The 18,858-nt window shown below is 37.5% G+C and overlaps 1 protein-coding gene across 1 annotated transcript in view; it reads right to left on the bottom strand.

Moving 5' to 3' along the window:
• The window catches only part of LOC139958625 (uncharacterized), a 36,430-nt gene extending 24,017 nt beyond the window's left edge, over nucleotides 1–12,413 (bottom strand). Inside the window, exons 1-9 of the mRNA XM_071955835.1 lie at nucleotides 12,067–12,413; nucleotides 10,514–10,746; nucleotides 9,464–9,639; nucleotides 7,290–7,384; nucleotides 5,274–5,551; nucleotides 4,789–4,950; nucleotides 1,020–1,060; nucleotides 699–796; nucleotides 189–447 (exon numbers count right to left, since the gene is read on the bottom strand). Coding sequence (XP_071811936.1) covers nucleotides 189–447; nucleotides 699–796; nucleotides 1,020–1,060; nucleotides 4,789–4,950; nucleotides 5,274–5,551; nucleotides 7,290–7,384; nucleotides 9,464–9,639; nucleotides 10,514–10,746; nucleotides 12,067–12,213 — 1,489 coding nt within the window. The 5' untranslated portion in view covers nucleotides 12,214–12,413. The remainder of the gene's footprint in view (nucleotides 1–188; nucleotides 448–698; nucleotides 797–1,019; nucleotides 1,061–4,788; nucleotides 4,951–5,273; nucleotides 5,552–7,289; nucleotides 7,385–9,463; nucleotides 9,640–10,513; nucleotides 10,747–12,066) is intronic.
• Between the last annotated feature and the right edge of the window lie 6,445 nt (nucleotides 12,414–18,858).

Here is an 18,858-nt window from a genome sequence, read left to right on the forward strand (position 1 = left end):
AGCAAAGATATCTTAAGGATAACTTCCATACCAGAGCCATCATAACTTAAAGCCATGAGTTCACTAAGTGATTTATCTACCACTTAGTTATTAAATGAAAAATGAGAGGAAGGGGAGAGGGGGGAAGGGAGGATTGTGGGTGGAGGGAAGCCTGAGGTTCCTTCTGTGAAAGTACAAGAAGCACTTACTTATCGTGAACGTCCAGAGGGTAACGTCAGTGATTTGTGGTGATTCAACGCCACAGAATGATGTAGATTTTGCAACTCCGGGATCCATTAGAATATAGTAGGTAAGTTTCTCTACAAGGACTCTTCGTGGGATGACAAATGCAACATTACTGTCATCGAGAAATTCAACTTGTTGAGAGAATTCAGCATCCAGTTGGTAGACGAGCGAATCAGTTTCGTCATAAACTGAAATATAGGTCGGTCTTGTGGGTCGAACAATCTATAGTGCATGTAGGCAAAACGCACATGATTACCATAGTGAAGTGTTGGGGATCAAACTTAAGTATAGTGAATTTCACTGCTTTCATTGCTTTCGGGAAATGATGGTTTGACTATCGATAAGCTTAAAGTGTTTCAAATTGATGCAAATTAGGTTATGAATATTTTATATATCAGGACAATGAGGTTTCATATATTTAGCCTGATGTGTTCATTATGTAGTAGAAGACGAGTGAAGCCATCAAGTCTTACCTCTTGGTCAAAAGTAAATACCACTGAAATGTCATTTGGGATGAGTAAAGCTCCATTCGGTGGTTCCAAAGATGTAAAGTTTATTTCTGGCGGATTAGCTGGAAGAGATATAACAAAGAAATATATGTTTATAGCTATACATTCATGATACAAGAACCTGTTGAATATTTGAAGTTTTATATATAATCTGTCAATACGACGCATATTAAATACATATGAAAACAGTCTTAACCTGAATGGCTTGTGAATGAAGTTTAGTTTGCTCCTATTCAGTCTTTTTTCGTTACATGTGAAAGCGACTGTGATATCAAAACAACTTACTCCCAGTGACCAAGGTGATACAGGATTGTATACCCACGGATCTGAAATGACAAAGATATTGAAGATGTAAAAGGCATGCATTATCAAACGTTGTCTGAACATTTTAGGTTACCTCGTCGTCTTATGTTTGTAAAGAGAAATATCATGCTATTATGCTATGCAGTACATACTAACATGAGTAAAACAAATCAAAGAAAAATCAAACCCAGCTGGCAGATGCAATAGCTGAGCCTAACGAAGTCACATGAAGTAGAAGTATTTTTCTTTCTATTTGAGTTCGTTGGGGGGGGGGGGGGGCCTTAGCAGCGGTCTTTATCTGTTAGTTCTATAGTTATAATTGCCTTAGTCGTCACCTGATTCACAAGCGTGTATAAATCACAGTATTCCATAATAAGATAACGTAAACAATAGAAATGAGAAACAACATAACACATCCGTACAATGAAATAACTTATAAACCGATGTAATTGACGCTGTTAAATGGACAACAACAGACACATTTTAACACATGTCACGTATATACTACATATAGGCTGCTTATAGACAATCATTTAACAGTAGTTATAATCACTTACCAGATAGTCACGTGACTTGGTGATTTCTTGCCAATATGAGAAGAAACTTTAGATACAAGATTCTAACGAGCTGAATTGCTGGGCATAAATGGCAAGTCTTGCAGAATTGAGTAATACTTACCTATGCAAACAGGGTCGAAGGTCAAACAAACTTCACTTCTGCATAATAAGACTTATTATGACTGTAACCAACAATTGACATTCAACGACCTTCGACCTCCATGGAAAACACAAGAGCCCAAGGGCACTATGGTTCCTTGCTTATAAAGACTAAGCTCTATCCTAAAATTGTTATTTCCGGGTTTAATGTACACAAACAAGACGACTGCTATAAATATCACAAATCAATGATTGGCCATTTTGTTAATCTGTTGACTTTTGTTAGATTTGTTTATAGACTGTACTTAATAACTTTGGTTGCACATTTACCCATGGACAAGTTTGGTTACTCATGGACCCATAGTTTGGTTACCCATGGACAATTACAATATGGCCACCAAAATTCAAATATTCAACTTAAAAATAACTAATACAGGTCACTGGAGGCGCTATTCCAAGGTTATGTGAGGTCAACAGAGGTCCACCTCTCAAAACCAAACAAAACCTTGACCTCTGCTAACGTTGCACATGAAGATCGCACAGGGGCCAACCATGGACAATTTTGATCAGTTTTTAGGAGATTGAGTTTTTGACCCATAATTGACCTTTGTTGACCTTGGATCACATAACCGTTATGTTCGGAAACAATCGCTTACCCTATTCACAACTAATCCCAAAATGTCAATCATGTCGGACCCCTTGAGTGGCAGTTTCACCAGTTATTGCCAAAAAAAACCACACATTTTGAGCCATAATTGACCCTTTGGTGACCTTGGATAACATAACGGTTATTTTTGGAAAACTTCATTCACAACTTGTCCCACTATATCAGCCATGTCAGACTTCGTCACTGGAAGTGGTTGCAAATATTAGCATGTGGGCATTTTTTGCCCATAAGCGACCTTGAATCACCTTAGATGGCATGACGGTTTTTATGAAAAATGTTCCCCTTGATGATGTGCACTCGATCCTAAACTTGTTATACACTCAACCCATGGACAATCATGATCGGAAGACCATTTGCGATCTGAATATGGCCACAAAAATTCAAAGAAACTAATACAGGTCACCAAATGTCAACCTTAGGTCAAAGGTTACAAAGATGCGGGTCGACTAATGGATTACAATAGCGTAACTCCCAACCTTGAAGGACATTTCATTCTCAAGTTTTCTCAAAAATACTAGTTTTTGACCTCTAATTGACCTTGTTGACCATGGATCACACGACTGTTTCATTTGAAAACGATCCTCTACCCTATTTACAACTAGTTCCAAAATAACAAAACATCTCGGACCCTTTCAATCATGGGAGTTATTGCTTTGTTTATTATTTTGGTTTTTGGCCCCTAACAGACCTTTGGTGACCTTTATAGGCACCGAAAACAATAAGACACACCTTCTTACTATGGCGCATGTAAATACCAAGTTTGAGTGAAGTTCAACATTTCCTAGCTGAGTTACAGTGTACCCAAGCAAGTGTTACAGACACACACACGCACGCCAAGTTGACTACATGTTCCTTTTGCTAAAGCAAGGAACCAAAAGGGATCATTTGCTCACCAAGGGCTACCAACATACAAAGTTTAAAGTTCAAGAAACTTCAGTTCTTGCGATATCATGCATACAAGTTTTTCAGACTTTGACCTCTGGTGACCTCAAATGACTTTGAACTCCATGAAAAACACTAGGGATCATCTGCTTACCAAGGGCTACCTACAAACCAAGTTTAAAGTTCAAGCAACTTCCACTTCTTGAGATATCGTGCTGACAAGGGTTTCAGACAAACTTTGGCCTCTGGTGACCTCAAATGACCTTTGACCTCTATGACAAACACTTGGGATCATCTAATTACTAAGAGCTACCAACATACTAAGTTTAAAGTTCATTCAACTTTTACTTCTTGAGATACCATGTTTACATAGTTTTCAGCATTTGACCTCTGGTGACCCCACATTACCTTGGACCTCAATGAAAACAATAAGGATCATCTAATTACTAACAGCTACCAACATACTAAGTTTAAAGTTCAATTAAATTTTACTTCTTGAGATATCATGTTTACATGGTTTTCAGCTTTTGACCTATGGTGACCTCAAATGACATTGACTCCCATTCAAAACCATAAGGTTTACCTGCTTACAAGGGCTTTCAACACACTAAGTTTAAAGGTCATTCAACTTTTACTTCTTGAGATACCATGTTTACATAGTTTTCAGCCTTTGACCTCTGGTGACCCCAAATTACCTTTGACCTCCATGAAAAACAATATGGATCATTTGCTATCCTAGGTCAATCCCCAGTTAAAGTTTAAAGTTCAAGCATTTTGTAATTCTTGAGATACCGTGTTTACATTGTTTTCCGCCCATGACCTCTGGTGATCTCTCAAATGACCCTTGACCTCCATGAAAAAATAGAGAACATCTACTTACTAAGGGCTACCCACATAATAAGTTTGAAATTCAGAAACTGCTACTCCTAGAGATATTGTGCTTACCAAGTTTTTCAGACTTTCACCTCTGTTAACCTCAAATGACCTTTGAACTCTATACAAAACAACAGGGATCATCTACTTACTAAGGGCTACTTACACACCAAGTTTGAAGTTCATTCAACTTAAACTTCTTGAGATATCGTGTTTACGAGCCAAGCGTCACATACACACACACGCATACACACTCGCGCCATCACCGTCGCATAGATTCCTTCGGCCTTCGGCAAGGAATCAAAAAAGTACTTTCTACCTAAGGTGTGATACTGTGTGACTATGGGGTCACGGCACACCCAACATACTTCCTTTCTATACCTAATTCTACGCGTAATGGAAAATTGAGTCCGTCACATGTAGCTTGCTTTCCAGTTGTTAATGATTTTCCCAGAAAAATTAACATGAAGTACCTAGTATAACAAGATATAGATTGCCTTCACTACAGGGGTTTTGTTTGAGCAACGAATGCCTATATCAACCGTAATGGTGTGGATGTCTATGTCATCTACTTGAAATGCGCGAACGGAAATTACCTTTCAGGGTATCTCACGGCCTAAAACCTATAGTATATATATGCAGAGTACAACCAATAGAGATAAAATATACTTACCCAACGTTATCACGTGGAGTGAAACATAGTATTTCCTCTACACCAATGGTTTGAGGTGTCCATGTTACATTCACATGATAGTCAGTCGGTAGGCCACCAGGATAAGGCAAGACACCTGATTTTAGCACTCCTGGTGGTGATACTGTGTCAATATCTGCAATACTGTCATAACGAGAAATATATCATACCTTTGTAAAATGGTTTTTATACACCTCACTGCAAATGAAATTAATAAAAATATATATATTATCATTAAATTTACTCTTTTCAGCAGCAAATCAGCTTAATGTGTTTTCCGATCAGTTTGGGTGTTTGTAGGCGATATATTTTCGTGTTTGTATTGTGTTGTGCGTGTATTTGTTTCTCCCTTTTGTTCAGGGAGTGATCTACTCCTGCATGCATGTCTTCCTGTCACATGACTGCTTCATGTTCTTTATACCACTTCGTTTCTGTGTGATACGATGAATCAATTGAACTGAGTATACCTGACGTCTTCAGAACCAGTTCTTGCAACAATCGGCTCATGGTAAGTACTGTTTGCAGGTACGCCTACACACGATCCCGAACTTCTTGTCGGAGGAATAAAAACAGGCTGAGAGACACACGATTCATCGCTAGAAAACAAATCAACCAGGAACTGCAAAGGTATCTCACTGAGAACCTCTGTTGAAGATTGGGTGGCAAAATCCTTAATTTCAAGAGCAACTCCGTACAATCCAAGAGAGGTGGATGTATCGACATCCCAGACGAGTTCACAAGTTGTCTGTAACATGATTGCAGGACTGTGTAAAGAGTTGTGTTCAAGAATTACAAGGAAAACGCACGTTAGGGTATCAGTATAGGACGTTACTATATATCAGCGTGTGAGGACGAAATGGGGGGAGGGGAAGATGCCGCAAATATCAAAGTTATTTTGAATTTCTATATATTGAGTGCGACATTAAAATTATTTTAGACACAGACCAGCTGCCCCTTTATTCATGCATATATAGATGAAAGGGGAAAAACAAGGGTAGGTTTATTACCTCAATCACTTCGAACCCACCTCGTTAGTTCAAACACTATTTGTTTCGTGCTAATGAGCAATTACTGTTTCAACAGTTAAGGCCAGTTTAAACTAATTCATCCATTAATTTGGGCACAACGTTAGAGATAAGATTCACAAAGACTTAAGCAATTTATCACCTAGCAAGGTGCTATAAACGCATCTCTCGGCCAAAGGGAAGCCACGTCATGGTGTAATGACATTTAATTAGAAATTAAATAACATATACTGCGTAGGGAAGGTCGTGGCCGATTGTTTCAAGATGATAATTCTGTGCACACTGCAGGTGTCGAATCGCATTTCATGTTTTAAAAGGTTAGTTAAAACTAAAGTCATCGTGTGCACTGCTTATTTAATTCCAACTGTACCCTTTTTTGCTTGTTTTGGGGGATTTTTTGGGGGTTTAGGGTGTTCCTTTTTTTTTGTAACTGGGGAACTGCCTGTAACAATACATTTGATTCTGCGTTTCCAAGTATATAATCTGGGTGTTTACTTTGTTATTACCCTTGAATAAAATACTATTCTGAACTGAAACCATGCACTTCCTTTGCACCGTTGGAAGACAATAAAAGCGTCGGGTGTCACGGTCTACCAACGAAATCAATTACGGTAACGTAAAGTAAATGACACGCTGTATAGTTGTGAAAAGGCTTCATAACCCTTAAAAAGATACTACTTAACCTTGAATTTCGTGGTTGACAAAGACATGCAGTTACTTTTAACAACAATGATGCCTCAGTGCTCTCCATAAACCTTATTGAACCCGTCTGTTTGCTTTAATTGGTTTGAAAAAAATTGTTTACCATTCGAAACTAAAATCTCACAACAGCACAATCTTAAGCGCTATTTGTTCGTCATGCCATATAATGAAGAAAACTCCCCCCCCCCCCAACCAAAAAAAAACAAGTGTTGTATGATGAGTCCAGTACTAGGTGATAATTTCTGTAGGTGACGATATGTCATAAGGTAGAATGAAATCATAAGACTTTTTCTATTCGTTTGGTGACAACATCTTGCTTGCCGTAGATGGTGATCATACACTAAAAGTTTCTCTACACATGCATACATATATTAATGCATACATAACACTGTTGACTGGCAGTGACTTCAATGTTGTAACTTTAACCTGAATGGTTAGCGACCATACATACATGAAGGCATTTGCGCAACGCCACTCAGCCTAGGCCTATATATAGTCTAGAGCAGAATTTGACATATCCACCAAAACTTGTGTAACACGCACTGCATTATAAATGAAGACCGACAGAGTGGAGAAGGAGGAGGCTCTTTTGTATACCCATGGAGCTATAAACAGCTCCATGGTATACCCAAGTACCGAAACCTCGTGTTTCATTAGCCGCCGCCCATCGTGGGCGGCTATATTGTGCTTATACAAATGGCTTCTTTGTGAACAACACGGCACATCGCTGCTCACAAGACAAAAGATATTACATACTTCATTCAAGACCGCTCCTGGTAAACGGTTGCAGATACCCCCGCATCTTCTTGTGGCCCAGAAGCACCTTACGTCATCTCCATCCGGATCATTAACTGACGCAGATAAAAAGAAAATATATTGTGAAAGGTTACCCAAATATTCTTCTCTTAATAAAGTGCCGGAGAAGCTTGTGTCTTAAAAGCTTGGTTTTTTCTTAGGTTGTACGATTATGCAAACGGTGGGAAAAAAAAGGAAAATAGGAAGATAATATAGCTTTTTGACACGTTTGTCGGATTTTTTTTAATTAGAAGTTGAGAAATATTGAATGAGCACAGTGTACATGGGGCGTAGAAGGGATAGCGACAGCAATAAGTTGATTTTACAGGGTGAGCGCAACTTATGGGAATCAATATGCTTTCGGGAAGTCATTCTAACAAGTGTTTCCACACAACACCTCATCTCTTTCAAAATGTGCACGAAATGATACGAATAATATGTCACAGCTACATTTGTAAAGAAAATCTCGGGGTGTGTAAGGTAAACACCCAAGTTTAAGAATATATTACTCCAGTTTCACAGAAACCCGTAGAGCGTTGTAACTTGTTCTTTTATTGACATAGGCCTATGCAAACGTGATATAGCTCCTGGACAGTTATAAAAATGCAAAAACAGTGCAATTTAAACTGCTCGATGTATTTAACTTATTTCCATATTACAAAAGCTTGAGTATAGTCCTTTTGTGAGAGAACTCACGTTATCATAAATAGAAAGGCTGATTCTCGAAAATACCAACGTGTCCTTTAAACGTTAAGGCTGTGAGTATTCCCCCCCCCCCCTTCCCTCCACCCGGCCACTCTTTCTTGGGATGGAGACATTCAACATACAAAAAGTTAGTCCCAATTATGGTAAATTTATGTTAAGATTCATTATATGTATAATGCTTAAAATGGAATATGCATTTTGAGTTGGACTACATAGTCTATAGCTTGATCACATTGTCCTCCTAAATCCAATCAATTTATTAGTTATACCCTCAATCAAGCTAATTTGCTTGTCACTGGTTTACGAATTAGTAACTGGTTTGATACATCCCACTAATTTTAATGCATTCTTTCATTGAAAAACAAGTATGCCAATTTTAACATCTTTCGTGTGGTTGTGGTGAAAAGATTACATCTTCAGATACATGCAGGTCTTGTCTTAGAAGTTAAATAACGTACGGTACGTGGTAACGGCAGGTTTGTAGTAAATCCAACACAAAAGGACACTATTATAGTGGTTTCGCGAATATTTTATAAGTAACCGCAGACGGAAATGCGAACCGACTATAACTGAGCCATGCAATGAAGTCAAGTTTACGTGTCTTTACAAACATAAAGTTGTTAGTAGCTGGTGTTTTGGGTAATGTAAGTATTTCGAAATAATTTGCACATAACCCAACGCATCGATTATACGTATTAAAGATATAAACTTTATGCTGGATATTAAAATGTCCTAGGAGGGTCATATCTGATTTCCTAGTCGAAATGTACAAAGATTAGGCAGATTAATGGTCATCTTCAAATATCAAAATTAAATTAAAATAAAACAACAACCATTATCCAACAGCTTATCCACTTGTGTGAGCCTGTGTACGAGAATTAACCTATCAGTATTCTGTGCTTGTATTTTGTCCCTTGCAGTTTATGATACTTGTCATTCAGCATCTGAAGAAGATCCTGGTAGGATCGAATCATCAGGCCAACTCACTTTTACAAATCTTCAAATATCATATGATAATGATATGCGGATGTGAATAAAATACTCGGCTGTAGAATACCTCACATGCAGTAATCGAAGAATTAAAGTTGCTTTAATTTCTAAACATCTGTTAAACCAGGGAGGATTTAAAAATGAAACATGCATGCATGCAAACCTAGCTTTCTTATTCTTTATAGGTTAAACAACAAAGCGTTTCCGAGCCTACCAGTGTTTACTTACTGGTCAAATGTAACTAGAACATTTTAATCGGTGGCTTAAAACACCTCAAAATAATTCGCATTCCGGCGCTATAAGATAAATACCATCGATGCAAATATTTCGTGAACATAGATTAAAATATTAAAGTGTTATGCAAAGTATGTTTAACGGTCCAATAATTTCTTTGACGCTCTACCAATATTAGCTTGCGAATTTAAGAAACGCGGTTTTACCTGGTATTGTGATGGAGTTATTGCATTCACGTTGAAATCGCACAATAGGCATTGTGGTTGTAGTCGGTGATGAGTTGATACGTCCGGTGTCGTTTCGAATCGTTAAATCGATTATGGCACCTAGATTCCAACCTGACCCACCATTTCGTAAGGAAATCCAACAGCAGCCTGAAAACCTAATGAAATCGTTCACTTACTAATGTACTCTGTAGTCAGTAATTCTGTCAGCGGTTGGGATACGCTGTTAATGGCTGGGTGCAGGGGCCCACCAAGAGGACAAAACGCTGGTGTGTGTTTAGTAAGGGGCCAACTCAACAAAGTTGATCAGCGTTTTCAGCTATTCATGTTTTATTACAGAAAACGTATGCATCACGCTGTACGATTGATGTTAACTCGCGAGCGATTTATAAACAGAACATGACACAGAAGCAAGGAAGAATAACATAAATAGTGCAGTAACCGTACAAAGAATAGCTATATTTGAAGCAGCAAAGTCTCAAGTTCTCCTGCAAATTGTCAAAATTGTGTAAGATAAGGAACCTTATTATCAAATCACAACATAATTGGTTTTGCCAATTAGTTTTCGCAAGTCACTGATTTTGTTTTGTTTTGCCGACCTCGGTTAACCTTAGACAGTTAGACCTGTTCATCTTAATCTGTAAAACGTAAGTAAGATCCGTTATATTACAACCTGTAGAACTATGAAACTGATACTTTTTAAACTAAGACTAAAACTAGGACATGGAAAAAAAGCAAAAAGAAATTTAAAGAAGAGTAACATAAATAGTGCAGTAACAGTATAAAGTATAGCTATATATGAAGCAGCCGTTATAACTCTATTTCATCTTTACATTACGTTTCCATTGAAAACCACTGTTAGAAACTGTTAGCATATCACATCTGTTTTATACAAAAATAAATTTGATGAAATAACGTAACGATGTTATGCTACTATATACAACGAGATTTGTTGGCTATATAATTATACTGAAAACTTATTTAATATACGCTTCAATTATTTCATCTAGTTATGTTAAATGTAATACTTACCATACTTCGAATGTTGTTGTCGAGGGCTGGTACTGAAATGAATTAATTCCAGTAGACCAGTCTTCTGTGCTACTGAAATCAGTACAGATATAAGTCAATCTCTGAGAAAGACCAAAACATGTACATGACAAGCCTCCTTCCCCAGATATTACTTCACGGTTGGCAATGCTTTCGTCAGTGCAAAAATGTCCACCAGCACTCCGTCTCCACGCCATACGGTATGAGACTTCGATCTATTCAGACAAGAAATGTAAGCATTTTGTATAAAATGTGACTACTTTAAGAAACTCACTTAACTCAGAAGAATATCTTGAACGGAAGCCCGTCTTCGAAATAAAGCTCTCCGTGTATATGATTCACACAAGTGCAACCATTATATATTGCTACTATCTGCAGCACCGCAAGTTAAACTAGATTTATATCAGAAAATGCTTTTCCTGAAAGAGGAGTCACATAAAGTGATGAATTCGTAATTGATACTTTATAAGTGCGGAATACATATAATTTTATTTTAACTTAATTAAAAATTTTCGTCTAGATTTATATAACATTTTCTGAAAATGTTGAAATGATTAGGACTAATACAATAAGTTCAACTGTTTGCACCAAAATGGTAAGATATTTTCGCTTTTGTAATTAATCAATTAACGACAAAATGATTATCTCACACAATTAAGTGATTGTCTCCTGCAAACTGCAAATTATTAAAATTTCGAAGTTTTTTTTTTAGGTTACAGTGCAAGATAAGGAACCGTATAATCAAATCACGGAGATTGTGAATTGAAGGAAATAGGTTTGGCAAATAGTTTTCGGAAGTCACTGTTTTTTTTTTGGCGACCTCGGTTAACCTTAGACAGTTAGACCTGTTAATCTAAATGTGCAAAACTTAAGTGAGATCCGTTATATTATAGCCTGTAGAACTATGACCTTTTGCAACTGATACTTTTTAAACTACTGTAAGACTATTAAAACTAGGACATGGAAAACTATAACTTTGAAACCTGTGGAACAATGGCTTATAAAACTAGTACTTGTCGAGCTAAGACCCTTAACTAAGACTGTTAAAACTAGGACCTGTTAAGCTAGGAATTTCAAAATTTCTGAAAACATGGCTTACAAAACTAATACTTGTGAAGCTAAAAAACCTGGAAAACTCATGCTTCCAAAACTAGGACCTGTAAAGCTAGGAACATTAAAACATGTGAGACCATGGCTTATAAAACAAATATACTTGTTAAGCTAAGACCCGTAAACTCAGACTTTTAAAACTAGTGCCTGTGCAACTAGGAAATTTAAAACCTGTGAACCCATGGCTTATAAAACAAATATACTTGTTAAGCTAAGACTCGTAAAACTATGACCTGCTAAGCTAGGACATTTAAAGACAAATATCTTAAATTTGTTCAAATAAAAGTACTATCTTTAAGCCGTAAAGGGTGAATGTAACTATGATTGAGATTTGAGATTTTCCCGCCATTCAACAATATGGACCCTATGTGACTTAAATATGGCCTAATTTTTAAGAATAAGAGAAACAGTCACGATTCACTTACCAGTGGTAGAACATTGGTCTGATTGTTGTCTGATTGTATCAATGGCCGCCATGATATAATTCCACCTCTGAAATGAGAAGCTCCTGCCTCATTCGCGAAAAGAGATATCCACAAAACGAAGACACATGTAACCCCACTGGACACCATTTTGTCTGACGAGTGTACGCATGTTGAAGATATACGGATATATATATGTCTTCTTAAATTTACAAATATTTGTACGGTCCTGTGAAATCAGTCGTGCGTGGATGAATACTTTTTAGTCGTAAAGTAGTTCGGGCCATGCGTGATTGAAAGAACTTGCTCAACTCAACTTAATTATAAACATTACGGCTATAACTCACACCACAAGGAAGCCGAAAAGAAGGAACTTTATGTCAAAAGGCATATATATATAAATATTAACAGTTGGAAGTAGGTCTGATCAGTGGCATTATACGAGAGGCGCATCAATTTTTCTTCATAAGAAGTTAAGCGTTGACTATATAGGCAAACTTAAGTTTTATCAAATATGTTGAAACCGAATCCATCGAACACAACAATAATCATTACAATAGCACGAACGGGTGGTAATTCTCCCAAATTTTTAGGTTTTATTAAATTATTATATTTTTTTACCCAAAATCAGAACCATTATGAAGACTCAATCGACTGGGAAAAGAATGCAGGAACAATTGTTTCGAAGTAGCCGTTGGCATACTTTAAATTAATGGAAAATCAATCAGCTTATTGAATTAAAGGTGTAAACAATGGGCACGTTAAATTTCGCAACAGCTAATTAACTAATAAGTGGCGTGCCCAAAAGGAGTGAGGGAGAGAGTGGGGCATGCCCCACCTCAAACGTCAGTGGGGGGGGGATAGTTCAGTAGGGCTCTCCTTTCTTGGCATACAATAGAGAAAGATAATAGACCGTTATACTACAACGGGTGTACACCCCCCCCCCCAACACTCCTCCGACCCCTTCCCTTTTGTCAATCTCACACAATATTTATTAGCACAACCTTGCGTTTAGAACTACTTATATAGAAATACTCTTTGGTCTAAATCTGCCTCTGAACGAACCATTTGATGTCTATTTTTATCTGGGGAAGGTCTCTCCCCCCCCCCCCACAAGTATGCAATGACCCTAGGCCAGCACCTACACCTTCATAGGATCCTGCAGAATTAACCTAGTATGGTTCTTCCATAAAGGTTAAGTCACCTACTTCAAATCAGTTGGGGGAGAACTTTGAACCCACCTCCTCTATATCTCCTTTTTCAAAATGAAATAAAACTGTTAACAAACTGCTTATCCACTAGAGAGCCTGTGTAGAAGAATGTGTAAAAGTAAGTTGGCCTGACGTTTCGATCCTATAGCAGGATCTTCTTCAACGGCTAAAAAAAGGTTCGAAACGTCAGGCCAGTTTACTTTTACCATGGAGGTAAAAACAGAGTTTCACCTCCATGATTTACACATATATCCTGTTTAGCAATCATGTGAATGCCACTGTAAATGGCTGTTTTCCGTTATTACTATTTATTTATTTATTGCAGAAATAAGTGTTAAAATGAACTCTTTGCATTTGCGGTTGTTCTGAAAGGACAGGCGGGTTGGAGACAAATGGCATATTTCTTTTTAAACTTGTGATCAAGTTGCATGTAACGCAGCAACGCTAGACAACGTGATGTTTGTCACGTCATAACATTCTCGTAACTTGTCAACTAGACCAATATCATACCAATATATTTTGACGTGTTTTCAACACTTTAACAAATTTCGTCAAGATATGACGTTAGCGTTATTTCTAAATTCAATAAAAATCATATTTTTTGAAACTTTTTTCAAGTTATGTACAACGCAGCAATGTGACAGTTTTCATAAGGATGTAACTCGTCAACTCGACAAAACTATGCAAATTTGTCGTTTTGAACAAACACGAAAGAAGTCTGCCACTTAATTACTTACATGTCTACTCGATCGGAACCACCGTATGCATTTGAATGTTGTCGTTCGGACATTTTACACATAAATATATTGGCATATACGAGAGGCGCATCCAATACTTCTTCATAAGATTATACAGCGTTGACTATAGGCAAACTTTAAGTTTTATCAAATATGTTGAAACAGAATCCACCGAATACAAAAACAACCGTTACAATAGAACGAACGGGTGGTAATTCCCCCAAACTTTTTAGGTTTTATTAATTTATTATATTTTTTACCCAATATCAGAACCATTATGAAGACTCAATCGACTGGGAAAGGAATGCAGGAACAATTGTTTCGAAGTAGCCGTTGGCATACTTGAAATTATTGGAAATTCACTCAGCTTATTGAATTAAAGGTGTAAACAATGGCACGTTAAATTTCGCAACAACTAATTGACTGATCAGTGACTTGCCCAAAGGGAGTGAGTCGGGGGGGGGGGGGGTAGTTCAGTAGGGGCTCTCCTTTTTTGGCATACAATAGAGAAAGATAATAGACCGTTATACTACAACGGGTGTACACCCCCTCCCCCCCCCGACCCCTTCCCTTTTGTCAACCTCACACAATATTTATTAGTACAACCTTGCGTTTAGAACTACTTATATAGAAATACTCTTTGGTCTAGATCTGCCTCTGAACGAACCATTTGATGTCTATTTTTATCTGGGGAAGGTCTCCCCCCCCCCCCCCCACACAAGTATGCAATGACCCTAGGCCAGCATCTACTCCTTTATAGGATCTTGCAGAATTAACCTAGTATGGTTCTTCCATAAAGGTTTAGTCAACTAATTTAAATCAGTTGGGGGAGAACTTTGAACCCACCTCCTCTATATCTCCTTTTTCAAAATGAAATAAAACTGTTAGCAAACTGCTTATCCACTAGAGAGCCTGTGTAGAAGAATGTGTAAAAGTAAGTTGGCCTGACGTTTCGATCCTATAGCAGGATCTTCTTCAACGGCTAAACAAAGGTTCGAAACGTCAGGCCAACTTACTTTTACCATGGAGGTAAAAACAGAGTTTTTACCTCCATGATTTACACATATCTCCTTTTTGGCAATCATGTGAATGCCACTGTAAATGGCTGTTTTCCGTTATTACTATTTATTTATTTATTGCAGAAATAAGTGTTAAAATGAACTCTTTGCATTTGCGGTTGTTCTGAAAGGACAGGCGGGTTGGAGACAAATGGAATATTTCTTTTTAAACTTGTGATCAAGTTGCATGTAACGCAGCAACGCTAGACAACTTGATGTTTGTCACGTTATAACATTCTCGTAACTTGTCAACTCGACCAATATCATACCAATATATTTTGACGTGTTGTCAACACTTTCACAAATTTCGTCAAGATATGACGTTAGCGTTATTTCTAAATTCAATAAAAATCATATTTCTTGAAACTTTTTTTCAAGTTATGTACAACGCAGCAACTTGACAATTTTCATAAGGATTTAACTCGTCAACTCGACAAAACTATGCAAATGTTGTCGTTTTGAACAAACACGAAGAAGTCTGCCACTTAATTGCTTACATGTCCACTCGATCGGAACCACCGTATGCATTTGAATGTTGTCGTTCGGACATTTTCCACATAAATATATTGGCATATACGAGAGGCGCATCCAATTTTTCTTCATAAGAAGTAAAGCGTTGACTATAGGCTAACTTTAAGTTTTATCAAATATGTTGAAACAGAATCCACCGAATACAAAAACAACCGTTACAATAGCCCGAACGGGTGGTAATTCCCCCAAATTTTTAGGTTTTATTAATTTATTATATTTTTTTTACCCAATGTCAGAACCATTATGAAGACTCAATCGACTGGGAAAGGAATGCAGGAACAATTGTTTCGAAGTAGCCGTTGGCATACTTGAAATTATTGGAAATTCACTCAGCTTATTGAATTAAAGGTGTAAACAATGGCACGTTAAATTTCGCAACAACTAATTGACTGATCAGTGACTTGCCCAAAGGGAGTGAGGGAGAGAGTGGGGCATGCCCCACTCCAATCGTCAGTCGGGGGGGGGGGTAGTTCAGTAGGGGCTCTCCTTTTTTGGCATACAATAGAGAAAGATAATAGACCGTTATACTACAACGGGTGTACACCCCCTCCCCCCCCGACCCCTTCCCTTTTGTCAACCTCACACAATATTTATTAGTACAACCTTGCGTTTAGAACTACTTATATAGAAATACTCTTTGGTCTAGATCTGCCTCTGAACGAACCATTTGATGTCTATTTTTATCTGGGGAAGGTCTCCCCCCCCCCCACACAAGTATGCAATGACCCTAGGCCAGCATCTACTCCTTTATAGGATCTTGCAGAATTAACCTAGTATGGTTCTTCCATAAAGGTTTAGTCAACTAATTTAAATCAGTTGGGGGAGAACTTTGAACCCACCTCCTCTATATCTCCTTTTTCAAAATGAAATAAAACTGTTAGCAAACTGCTTATCCACTAGAGAGCCTGTGTAGAAGAATGTGTAAAAGTAAGTTGGCCTGACGTTTCGATCCTATAGCAGGATCTTCTTCAACGGCTAAACAAAGGTTCGAAACGTCAGGCCAACTTACTTTTACCATGGAGGTAAAAACAGAGTTTTTACCTCCATGATTTACACATATCTCCTTTTTGGCAATCATGTGAATGCCACTGTAAATGGCTGTTTTCCGTTATTACTATTTATTTATTTATTGCAGAAATAAGTGTTAAAATGAACTCTTTGCATTTGCGGTTGTTCTGAAAGGACAGGCGGGTTGGAGACAAATGGAATATTTCTTTTTAAACTTGTGATCAAGTTGCATGTAACGCAGCAACGCTAGACAACTTGATGTTTGTCACGTTATAACATTCTCGTAACTTGTCAACTCGACCAATATCATACCAATATATTTTGACGTGTTGTCAACACTTTCACAAATTTCGTCAAGATATGACGTTAGCGTTATTTCTAAATTCAATAAAAATCATATTTCTTGAAACTTTTTTTCAAGTTATGTACAACGCAGCAACTTGACAATTTTCATAAGGATTTAACTCGTCAACTCGACAAAACTATGCAAATGTTGTCGTTTTGAACAAACACGAAGAAGTCTGCCACTTAATTGCTTACATGTCCACTCGATCGGAACCACCGTATGCATTTGAATGTTGTCGTTCGGACATTTTCCACATAAATATATTGGCATATACGAGAGGCGCATCCAATTTTTCTTCATAAGAAGTAAAGCGTTGACTATAGGCTAACTTTAAGTTTTATCAAATATGTTGAAACAGAATCCACCGAATACAAAAACAACCGTTACAATAGCCCGAACGGGTGGTAATTCCCCCAAATTTTTAGGTTTTATTAATTTATTATATTTTTTTTACCCAATGTCAGAACCATTATGAAGACTCAATCGACTGGGAAAGGAATGCAGGAACAATTGTTTCGAAGTAGCCGTTGGCATACTTGAAATTATTGGAAATTCACTCAGCTTATTGAACTAAAGGTGTAAACAATGGGCACGTTAAATTTCGCAACAACTAATTAACTGATTGCATCTGCACCCGGCGGCGTACGTCGCCAGTTTCGATTGGGTGTATAGCGGCTTCGAAACCGAATAGCTCTTTTGAAACCCCAATGCATAGGCTGACCGAGCAACCTTTTGAAAAATACTCCAACAACACCGGCAATTTGTTTTATCATAAAGCTGTTGCATTTATAAAAAAATATATATATTTAAAAAACTGTTGCATTTATAAAAAATTAAAAAAAAAAAAAACTGTTTCTCAGAGCTCTAGTGGCGATCCAGGGGCAAAGCCATCGAAGCTGCAGCAATGTTAAGCATTTCTTGTTCTCTGGCAGCGAGTTTAAGGGTCACCAGGATTGCTTCCAAATATGCTATAAATTCAGATAATGGTCACCCATGATCAAATTTCAACAAGCAGTTTACTGTCCACTTTATAACGTAACTTTACATTGCGACATTGAATGGTCCTTATTAACACATTCCTGAATATCTGTGAATAAAAGTAGAAGAATCAGAAACTCTAGGCAAGTATGCTGTTGTAAAATTCTAGCAATTCTTAGCGTGCTAAAAGTTTAGGGCCAATGCTGATAAACTTTTTAGCACAAAAATACATGATAGAAACAGAAATTCAATCTCTCTGGAATTAAAGTTCAAAGCCGCTGTGGATTTTCTTCCCCTTGATTTTTGCTTTATTACACTTACGTTCATCGGTGTAAGACCACGCGGAATTTGGCTACGATTTTGAGATGGCCCGGCATCGATTTGAGACCAGCTTTGATTTTCATTGCGGCGACGGGGAGGGGTGGGTACCACAATGCATCCACCTGTCGCCTGTATGTACGCCCCTGGCTGGGTCGTATCGAGAAAACCCGTTTTACTTCGTTGTCGTTCAGTTCATTTCGCTTCAACGATCATTTGCATTTGTAGTTTAGTTACTATGTTGCTTAATTACAATATAACCAACGGATCAAAGAGATCACTATACCATGCAGCTGTCTGCTATATATATATATATATATATATATATATATATATATATATATATATATATATATATATGCAGCTACCTATTATATCGTTAAGTAAGCTACCCTGTCATGCACAGTCTATCATTGCAACACATTCACATGGTATATATAATTTTTGGATTTCCAATAGGCTACTTCCCCCTTTGAAAATATATGCAGTCAGTCACTAAATATTGCAAAGTGTCATATTAAAGGTTCATTGGTGACATCCAGATAATCATTATACAAATTTATACGAACATCACAAACAAGCGGTTGCAACTTTCTGCTTACCCCCCC

Source organism: Apostichopus japonicus, chromosome 18 (assembly GCF_037975245.1).
Source record: "Apostichopus japonicus isolate 1M-3 chromosome 18, ASM3797524v1, whole genome shotgun sequence".
NCBI classification, from domain to species: Eukaryota; Metazoa; Echinodermata; class Holothuroidea; order Aspidochirotida; family Stichopodidae; genus Apostichopus; species Apostichopus japonicus.